This window comes from Myotis davidii, unplaced genomic scaffold (genome assembly GCF_000327345.1).
Source record: "Myotis davidii unplaced genomic scaffold, ASM32734v1 scaffold248, whole genome shotgun sequence".
Classification (NCBI taxonomy): domain Eukaryota; kingdom Metazoa; phylum Chordata; class Mammalia; order Chiroptera; family Vespertilionidae; genus Myotis; species Myotis davidii.
Window position 1 is genome coordinate 1,080,182 of NW_006299220.1, and position 10,952 is coordinate 1,091,133.

A 10,952-nucleotide genomic window follows, 5' to 3' on the forward strand; every position below is an offset into this window, starting at 1 on the left:
TAAAACAAAGACTTATATTTTTGATATTTATTTTATATATTTAAATGCCATTTAACAAAAAAAAATCAACCAAAAAAATGAGTTCGCATGTCACCTCTGACACGCGTGTCATAGGTTCACCATCACTGGTCTAGAAGGAAGGGCATGAGTTCTGGGTGACCATGCCTCTTGACCCTGTGGACTTTGTACCTTGTAGGGTTTGGTGCACCTTGTAGGGCCAGAGCAGGTGTGCCTGTTGCTCACATGTAATGGTAATTTTGGGTCAGGTTATGTTATGAGTATACCTTGACCACCATCTTGCCAGATCCCTTTATTAAACCATTGCCAGATATTCTTGACTGTACCATCAGTTTCCTTCTGTAGCTATAGCTGATATAGCTGGCTCCTTCAATGAGATTTACAGTAAAGGTAAACTTGACATAGGCCTTGAGGGAAACTTTCACTTTCTAGGCCAAGAATAAGAGAATTTAGAAATTAAAGGAAATTGAAAGGGTATGGATTTTAATGTTCCTATCTATGCCAATGCTGGGCTGACCAGAAGATGCTGAGCGACAGATGAATGATTACTCTGACATAGGATTGCTGTGAAAGAGAGGACTAAGGGACTGCCTGGCTAAAGGAACCAGACAGCCTCAATCACCTGCCTCATTAGGTTTTTATTGTAACAGCAGTTTGAGATAAAGTTTAGCTTTTAGATACAATCAGTAGGGTAAGTAATCTTGGGGGGACATATGTGTCTGCAGTGTCCTTTAAGCAAGGACACCTAAAGATTAAGCATAAGGATTCCAGTACACACCCGAGGCTCCGCACATGCACAGACTTGATTGGAAAGGTCAAGGAACAATTAGGGGCACCACCTCCTGCACTCCCCTAAGTCAGAATTCCGATAAACAGAGTGGGCCACCTTCAGCACACTTCCCTTTTCGGAATGTCCTCTTTATAAACTTTCCAAGTCTCCTGTGCTCCTCTACATGCCAATCTTTTGCCCTATTTATTTGATACTAGAGGCCCATTGCAGGAAGAGATTCGTGCAATAGGCCTTCCCTTCCCCTGGCTGCCGGCACTGGTTTTCCTCGGGCACCCGGGACCCAGGCCTTCACTCCAGACGGAGCCTTCAGTCTTTACTTCGCTGCTTCGCCCCTACGTATGCAAATTAACCGCCATCTTTGTTGGGTTAATTTGCATACTTTCCTGATTGGCTGGTGAGCGTAGCAGAGGGATGGTTAATTTACATGTTTGTCTATTATTAGGTAAGATTTTATTTGGCACAGCTTAAAGATAGTCTTCTTTTTGAAGTTTTTCTTAATTTCATACACTCTAGTGTTCCCTCATATTGTGTAGGCATTGGTAATGTACCTGCCATATACCATATGGTGACTCACTTCTCTTCCTACTTTTCTTTAATCAAACCTCAGTGAACTTTTTATCCATACACTACATTGTGAAGTTAGTTGGCTCTCACTTGATGGGAATGCATCATTTACTTATTAGGTTTTCTCTACTCTTTTTTTCATTATCCCAAGATAGTTAAGGTAATACTATTTGGTGCTACAGCAATCATAAACATAAAGGCAAATTCAGGCCCTGAGGTCCTGAGGCACTATTCCATTTTCAGTGAGTATGAACCAACATATGAACCAAGATATGTTCATTTATTTTTTATTTTTTTTGGCAGTGGTTAAACTTGGAAAATTTATTTACTTTCCCACCTCACTAATCACTGATATTTGTAGCTAAATCATATATCTCTTCAGGACAAAATAGACACTATTGAGTGTCTATTACATCCTATGGAGAACTTCAATTTTAGGTCACAGCGTTAAGAGCTCCTGGTTTTAGTCCCATAAGCTCTCTTTGAAATGACCCACAGGATATGTTTATATTATAAATCACGGAAACAAAACACAAAAATTTTAAAGGTACTCTAAAGAAAGTAGGCTCTCCTCTCTTCTTCCAGTATAACTGCTAACCTTATTTTTAGAAACATGAACTTTTAGGACTGAATTGATGTGAGAGGTGAGGGAAAAGAAAAATATTTGGTATGATGACTCAAAGATGCTGGCCTGGGCCACTGGGTATGTGATCCTATTTACTAAAATCAGGAATAAAAAAAAAAAGGTGCTTTCAGGAGAAAGGATGATTTGTATAATCTCAGTTTCTCATTTTGAGTTTCCTGCGGTACATTCCCTTTCTGGTAGACTGGACTGTGGATATAAATTTGGAGTTCAACAACAAAAAAGGTCAAGCCCTGACCGGGTGGCTCAGCTAGTTGTATCATTGTCCTGTGCACCAAAATATGTGGGTTCCATCCCCAGTTAGGGTGCATAGGGGAGGCAACCAATTGATGTTTCTCTCTCTCTTCTATCCTCTCTCTTTAAAATAAATAAAAACACAAAAGTAAAATCAAACACATATTCTTGAAGGATTCACAAACAAACAAACAAAGAAGCCTGGCCAGTGTGGGTCAGTGATTGAGCGTCAACCTATGAACCAGGAGGTTACAGTTTGATTCCTGGTCAGGTCACATGTCTGGGTTGGGGGCTTGATCCCAGTAGGGGGTGTGCCGGAGGTAGCTGATCAAAGATTCTCTCATCATTGATGTTTCTCTCTCTCCCTCTCCCTTACTCTCTGAAATCAACATATATATATAAAAAACCCAACCAAGACAATAGATGTGGTCATTCAGGGAGAACAGTATGCAAAGAACAAAAAAAATGGCCAAAGAAAAATAGCCTTGGAGAACACAGTTTCTGCAGAGTAGCAGTTAAAGAGAAGAGGTAAGGAAGTCAAAACAGAGGCCTGACTTAAGAGTGAAATGGTTATTGCAGTCAGAAACTTTCAAAGGTCAAGTAAGATAAAGGTGGAAAAGAGTGAATCATAGCTGATGGATTAGGAAGTGCTGACCAGAGTCAGAGCAATTTCAGTGGAGTGTGGGGGCAAAGTCTGATCACAGGGAGCTTAAGAGTAAAGGGGGAAGTGAGGAAATGCAGCTAATAATTCAAGACAGTTTTGCTTTGTTGTGAAAATGTAGCCAGAGGCAGCTGCAGAGATGGAGGACGATTTGAAAACAGTGTAAGAGATTTGGCTTTTGGCTATCAATGATGGCATCAGGTGGGGAAGGACTAGAGTCCTTAAAAATAGAGGTTCTTTAGGAGTGAAGACAGATCAAGGGTCAAATAAAAAGAGGTTTCTCGTCCTAATCGGTTTGGCTCAGCCTAGCTGATTTGGCTCAGTGGGTAGAGCATCAGCCTGGGGACCGAAGGGTCCCGGGTTCCAGTCAAGGGCACATGCCTGGGATGCGGACTCCATCCCCAGTGGGGGGCGTGCAGGAGGCAGCCAATCAATGATTCAGGGCAGTGGGAGGAGTTACAGACAAGGGGTGGGGAATTAAGGGAGTTTACACAATACTTTGAGTAGGGCCCTCAGGCAGGTCCACTGTGTAGACCTAGAAGGGCGTAGGTGGAGCTGTGACTTGGGGAGAGTGCTGAACATTGGACAGAGAAAGCTGCCAGGAAGGAAAAAGTGAAAAAAGGTTACCGAGAGGCATGGAGGGTATTTGAATATGAATTTAATGTGGCACCGATCTCAAAACTTTCCCTTCCAATTCTGCCCTGCACGGTGAAGTAAGGCGCAGAGAAGGCAGATGAAGGTGGACTTGAACTTTAAAATTCACATCCCCAATGGCTCAGACGTACAGACACCAAGGTGCGTGTCCCAATCCTGTGAGTGCCTACCACACATTTATGAAAGGCACCGCAAGGGCCAGCATGTTTGTATTCTAAGACGTGTTGTTCTGTAGCTTCAGCATCCCAAGGCTTTTAAGGAAATCCAGCCAATTATAAAAAGGGGGGTTGGGGTTGTTGGGGAGAAACCTGGAGATGAGATGCGAGAATGGGTAGAACTTTTCCTCTCTCCAGATTCATCCGGAGGGATGACAGATGGCTGCTCCGGGTCCAGACGCCGCTCCTCGGGGTGGAGAAAGGGGCCCTGCCCCGCAGCAACCAGGCGGAAGCACCTGTGCCATTGGTCCAGCGGCCGCTCCCACCTGCGCGGAGCCCTAGGGACCGCGAGCGCAAAGTCCGCGGCGCCGGGCCGAGGAGAAGGCGGCCGGCAGCGCAGGTGGGCCCCGGCCCGAGGTCAGACACGATGCCCCTGGGACTGCGGGTCAAGAAGAAAGACAAGTCCAAGGAGAGCTGCGCGCTGGTGGAGGGCGAGCCCGAGGGCGCGGACGGCAGCCACCTCCCGGCGCCCCCGCGCTCCCCGGCCAGGCTGGTTTTCTACACGCAGCTGGCGCACGGCAGCGCCACGGGCCGAGTGGAGAATTTCTCCAACATCCGGGAGCTCTACGCCAAGATCGCCGGCGTGTTTGAGATCTCGCCGTCCGAGGTAAGGCCAGGTGCCCGGGCGCAGCCGCTCGCCCTCGCCCCGCCTCTCCCGCTGCGGCGCTGGCGGAAACTGGCCGGGTGCTGGGGCTCCGCGTCGGAGGCGGCGGGGAGCGCGCGGGGAGCGCCCGGGGGAAGGGAGAGAGTCTGGGCGGGAACGGTCAGTCCCAGGGCCCGAGAACGGGGCAGTCCCGGTGCTCGGAGACCCGGCTTTTGGGAAACCAGAGACCTTTCTTTCTTACGCAAACGGGGCCCGAGCGCCTTCCCAGAGTTGAGTTCTAGCTGCGCCGATGAGCGCCTCCACTTTATCTGGACTTGACTCTCCTGCTTCCTCTTCAGGGGTGAGGGGGCCTCGCTGAGCATCTCTCAGGAGAGGGGAGAACGACGTGCCTTTCAAAGGCTACCAAGCCGAGGCCCACTTGGACCCAGTTGGCCCCTCATGTCACTAATACCAGAAACCCTTTGGTGGTATTTCCAACAAGCTTATTATTTCCAATAAGGGTGGGCAACAGAGTTATACTTCACTACGTGGGATCAGTTAACATTTTCAGAGGAAATCAGCTCTAAACTTTACACCGTATCCTCGAAAATGGACCGAAGTTTGCCTTCATTAGATGGACTGCATGGTGCCAGGAACTGGGGTTCGGTATCAGCGTGATTTCGAAAGCACTAGTTTATGTGGACGGTGATGCGGCCGCGTCATTGACGCTTGCCCAAGCGAGCTGCACAGGTAGGCGTGAGACGTTAGCCCCGGAAAGTGTGTGTCCACCTTTCAAGGAAAAGCACAAGATCTCGTTGCCCTGTACTCCCGAGAGCAGGGGGCGGACTTGGAGTGGCACGGAGCGAGCGGCATTTGGAGATCTGATCTTTAATGTTGTTTATCAGGTCTGTTCCGGCGAAATTGAGGTCAGGGCAAAATTCCAGGAGGAGATGAAAGAAAGCTGGAAGTGTAACCTTTTGTTCTGTCAGGGTTCCCAGGCACTGGGGTAAACCACAGACCTCTGTGAATTGTGTATGTTCATGTAGAGGAGTAAGTCCTAGGAGGTTTTCTTTGTAGTAGGACGTTTCGGTTCAAAAAGCACTTTCCCAGGAATAATGTCCTTTGATCCTGTCTAGAAGAGGCTGGTGTCTGGTAGTTTCTTGGGTCCCTAAGGACAGGATTGGGAGGCTGATAAGCCTGGCTGTGGAGTCAGGCTCTAGCACTCATTGGCTGTGGGGCCTTGCAGAGATGTAGTCCCTTAGTTTCAGCCACCTATGCAATGGAGATTAGAACATCTACTACGAAGGGTGATTGTAAAGACTGAAGTTTACATATTAACTGTAGGGGTTCAGAACCAGTCACCCCAAGATGTGCCTCTGTGGTATATGAGGATTGTTTGAGCTAAAGACAGCCAAAACCCTGCTGGCTCAAGAGAAACTTTTGCCTTCCCTTAACTACCTAGAAGAACTTGAATAGGGGCCTTGTTTATAATATTACTAGAGGCCCGGTGCACGAAAATTCATGCACTGGAGGGGGGCCCTCAGCCCAGCCTGCCCCCTCTCACAGTCCAGGAGCCCTCAGGGGTTCTACTCAGGGCTTAGGCCCACCCCACAGGGAGCGACAGGCAATCAGGGGAAGGCACCGTCCCCATCATCCCCTTGCTGCTGCCGCCTCTGGCCTCCCTCTGTGGGAGGCTACTGGAAGATAAGGGGAAGGCGATGCCCCCATCATGCTTCTGCTTCTGCCACTGCCGGCCGTGGCGACTGCCTGAGCCTTGGGTCTCTGTGCAGCCGCAGCTGCCATCAATGGCTTGCCTGAGCCTCAGGCGGCTGCTGCAGCTTCATCTGGAAGGATGTCCGGCTGGTCGTCTGGAAGATGTCTGGTCTAATTAGCATACTATCCTTTTATTAGTATAGATCAGAGGTAACCATTGGGCAAACTTCTAATTACTGAATATCTGCTTCTATCCTTCTGCAATGACCTTCCTTCCCTCTGAAGCCCTACGGTGATTCTTAGCTCAGAATGTCATATACACTTCCTTTTCCCTTTCTGTCTTTGCCCTTTCTGTCTTTGAACAGCTCATGTATATGGGGTTACCATATGTACCTATGCATTAAACTTGGTTATTTTCTCTTGTGAATCTGCCTCCTGTCTATTTGGTTGTTAGTCCAGCTGCAAGAACCATGAAGGTAGAGGAAAGTTTCTTTCTCCCCCACCAAACCTATCAGATCGCATGGTGTATGGTCAGTGCTTCACAAATTGTAACTAATCATATTAATACCTAACAGTTAATGAGGGGGCTGAAGTACAAAGTGATTGGGCTTTGGCCAAGGACATGTAGCTAGTGCCCCCCCACGCCCCCGCAGCCCCCCAAAAGCTGGGCTGCTACTTAAATTTGGAACTTAAGTGAACTTGTTAGCATACTTTAACTGTCTCTCCTGTACCCAGGGACTCCAGATTTACTTACTTTTCATTAAGTCTTCCTCATCATAAGATGGCATTATTTTATTCAATCCACTTAATCCCTGAGAAGTATTATTCATATCCCTGCTTTACAAAGAGGAAAATGAGGCTTTGGGGCTCTAAAATTTTTCAAAATTACACATGGCAAGTGGCAGAGTCTGAATTTAAACCCAGGTTTTTTTCTGGCTCCCAATTCCATGACATAATATTGCTATATTGCTTCTCAAGTTTTCCATGGTGTCCCAGCCATAGCTTGACAGCCATGTTCAATATTCTCAGTTTTCAATGCACTGACTTGCAAGATAAAATTCCAAGATAATATAAACAAGGTGATGTGCTGTATCAAAGTTCATAAATTTTTATAGCCTCAAATATATTAGCATGTTTATGCATATACCAAACATTAATTCATGTTTTCCATTTGGATTAAAAAGAGTTAAGTATATCCAGATAAAGTATTGGCTATTATAATATAGTAGGTCATAAGTATCCCAATAAGTTTGAAATGGAAGTCATTTATTAAAATAAAACAAACACCAATGAGATCCCATTTCCCATCCTATTCTCTCCGCAAGAGAAATATGATGTAAACTTTTGAGCTGTCAGTGGGGACAAAACAAAAAATTTCCCCCCTTACTGTATGGTTAACTCAGAAGTCCTACCTTTTCTCTAGAGAGGTGGCTATCTATAATAATAAAAGTGTAATATGCTAATTAGACCGGACAGCCAAATGACTTTCTGGACTACCTTCCGGACAAAGCCGGCCTGTGAGGACCAAGCCACTTGCACGAATTTCGTGCATTGGGCCTCTAGCGAAGGTATAAAAAGCATTGTATGAGGAGCTCTTTACTGCGGAAAACAGGGAAGGAGTGGCCCGACCTGATGTCTGGTGCAGCTGATTCAGGCAAATTTACTGGGAGTCCATGATGGCTGGTATGTGAGTCTGCAGTGTGATCGTTCCGTCCTCACTGTAGCAGAGAGGCAAGGATTCTTTTCACTTTGCAGTTTGGCTAAGTGAGCCTTTGAGCATCTTGTCCAGAGTCAAGGACAGAGCCAAGATTCAAATCCAGGCTTTCTGGTTCCAAGTCCATTACACAGCAACTGTGAGATTCTTGGTCACTGCACTCAAATTCCAAAAACAAACCAGCAAAGCTTCTGTTTTAAAAAAATTGTCTCTTCAATTAGAGCCTCAAACTATTGCCTCAAGAAGATGCTGTTGTGAAACTGACAAATGTGGTTTATCACCTATTCATGGTCCCTGAAGGAAGAAGCTAACAGAACCTATGACTCACTTGCAGGGTACAGCCTGTGATCATTACCTTGAAACAGATGGGCAGTTATGCAAAAATCCCTTACAGCTGACATTGTTTTTTTTTTTTTACTAAAGGACTAAATGAGAAAGTAAATTAATCTTGTCTAAAAGAATAGTTAACTCATAACATTAATGCAGGGCAGTTTTACAAAAAGTTTACTATCATTTAAAAATATCCAGGTTATATAAATGAGTTGATCATTAAATTTTGAGCCATAGTCATAAAATTTATTGAAGAGGCATTTTGAATAATCGACCTCTGTAGTTATTTAGCAAGTAGTTTGTGCCATGGCATGTTTTCTTAATTCTCTATTATGGGAAAAGATTGTAGGAAAAAGGTATTGAATTTGAAAGAGCTTTTTAAGAAATCAGTTTTGTAGTTAGATACTTCACATGTCTAGAAATGGAAAACTCAAGTTTCTTTATATGTTTCAGAAATTATTTCCTTTAACTTGGTCATATTAAATAGTTCATTGAATAAGTGGATCAAGCAAAGATAGCCCCGTCTCAATACATAAAGGCAGTCAAATAAAGCTGTGTACTTGGGAAGCAGAAAAGGCAAGAATTGTGATTGTCATTTCAAGTTCCATATTTAACATAAAATCATGCTGTATGTCTCTGAAAAATGAAACAGACCTTCTCTTGCCACCTGCTCCCGTCCCTGATGCTATTACCCCATTTCTCTCTGAGAGGAAAATTTAAAATTTGCTATCGCCAATGAGATACATTCTGTATCTCCTCTCTGCTTGAAACACCCCATCTTATATGGAACACAAATCCCAAATCCAATGATGGGCTACAGGCCCTGTTCCCTCTCTAACATCATTGTTCCTTCTTCTTCAGCTAGTTTCCTGGCTATTCCTTGAACTCCGGAGCCTAAGGGCTTTTGCATTGGCTGTAGCCTCACCTGAACCTCTTCCTGCAATTGCTCTCCCATTGAGAGTATCACCTTCTCAATGCAGCTGGCACTGATCATCCCATTTAAAACTACAACACCCCTATTCCCTTCCTCACTCAATGTTGATCCATGGACACTAACATCCCATGTATATTTAACTGATCTATTTTGTTTATTGTCTTTTCTCACTCTGTGTACTGGAATATAAGCTCCACAAAGGCGAGGATTTTGTCTATTTTGTTTACTGATGTAGCCCCAAGGGCCTGAAACATAGTTGGAGCTCAGGAAATATATGTTGAATAAAAGAAGCCTCACAAATATAGTACTTAAAATCCGGTAGCTTTAACACAAAGCTCTAATACCGGTTACAATACCAGTATCTTAAGTAGGTGTTAATATTTTAATATTGTAGCGTGGAAAGAGACCAGTCTGGGAGGGGGTTGGAGTGAGGAACATCACATGTATCTTGAAGGGGAGGAGGAGTAAGAGGGTGAAGGATGGAGACTGGGAAGCTAAGTAAGAGGTATTTGTGTGGAATGCATCTCTACAAATTCCAGAAATTATGAATTTGGAGGCTCCGTTTGCAAGCAAAATTGCTTCCTGATGAATTACAGGGTATGGGGAGCTGCCTTGTGAAGCTTCCCAGAAGCTGCTTCCTTTTCTCAACTTGCTGGCACGGAGCTCTCGTGAAAGTCAATCTTCTGTATTTATGTGGCGCTTCTGGAGAACATGAACTGCACTGCGGACTTTATCGTTTCCCAGCAAGGCAGATAATTGGCAAGGGAAACCGTGGCTTTCTGCTTCATAAATAGGAATTCTGGGAAGAACAGAGTGAAATGGGGGTCACTGGCTTGCATATTGGCCTCCAAGGAAAAACAAATAACAAAAACACACCAAAAATGAAGGAATTGGGAATTCAGTGTGAATATTACTATTGAGGTCTGAGAACTATGAAGCCCAACACGACGAGTAAAAAAAAGTGTGAGAGGGAGAAAAGCAGCCCCTGATATGTGGGAGCTGGCCTGACACGCTCAGGTAGGCCTTGCACGTCTCCTGTTTGACATAAATGGCTTCACAGAACACTGACCTCTGATAAGCTCACTCTGACTGTGATGGATGGAGACAAAAATAAGGATATTCTGTAATCATGTTTGAACAGAGACACCGACATGAGCGTAGCCCAAACCGCAAAAATGACCAGGTGACTGGCATATCTTGGCAGTACCTTACCCAGAGCAAACCCACATGTCCTTGGACCTGCCCCCAAATCGCCTAGCACAAGCCCAAATCCTTTCCAACACCCTCTTACTGAGAACCCCTGCCGCCCCCCTCCCCCCCAAGTTCCCCATGGTGTGCTGTCTCCCATGTTGTAAGTCGCAAGAAAGCTAGGGGTGAGAATTCCTGATGGTCCTTGGCTGGGCAGCATTGACAGTTGTCATTGCTGTATTAGTCCAAGGTGCTTTCTAAAGAGGCATCTGAATATGGTTTCCTTGATCCCACCCCTCCTCTATTTTAATATTTTGATGCTCTGATCATATGAATCTCAGAAAAAATACTTCAGGGCTCTCAAGTACTTACAATACCACGAACTGGGTAGATCACACACAACAAAAAGTATTGCTCATGGTTATGGAAGCTGGGGAGTCTCAGATCATGACACCAGCATGGTCACCTGGTGAGGGCCCACTTTCTGGTACATAAGCGATGCCTTCTTGTTATGTCCTCACATGGTGGGAGGGGCTGGTCTCTCTGGAACCTCTCTGATGAAGCACTAACACTTTTCTTAAGAAACTGCCTAAGACCCTACCTACTATTACTGTCCCCTTTGGGAGTTAGGATTTCAATATTTTGAAAAAAATGTTTTGGGCATATACAAACATTCAGACCATAGCACTTACAAATAACCCCTACCAGCCA

At 45.1% G+C, this 10,952-nt stretch overlaps 1 protein-coding gene across 1 annotated transcript in view; it reads left to right on the forward strand.

The window, feature by feature from the left end:
* Window positions 1-3,684: 3,684 nt before the first annotated feature.
* GIPC2 (GIPC PDZ domain containing family member 2) overlaps window positions 3,685-10,952 on the forward strand; it is a 67,922-nt gene continuing 60,654 nt past the window's right edge. The window contains exon 1 of the mRNA XM_015571099.1: window positions 3,685-4,386. Within this exon, the coding sequence (XP_015426585.1) occupies window positions 3,892-4,386 (495 nt within the window). The 5' untranslated portion in view covers window positions 3,685-3,891. The remainder of the gene's footprint in view (window positions 4,387-10,952) is intronic.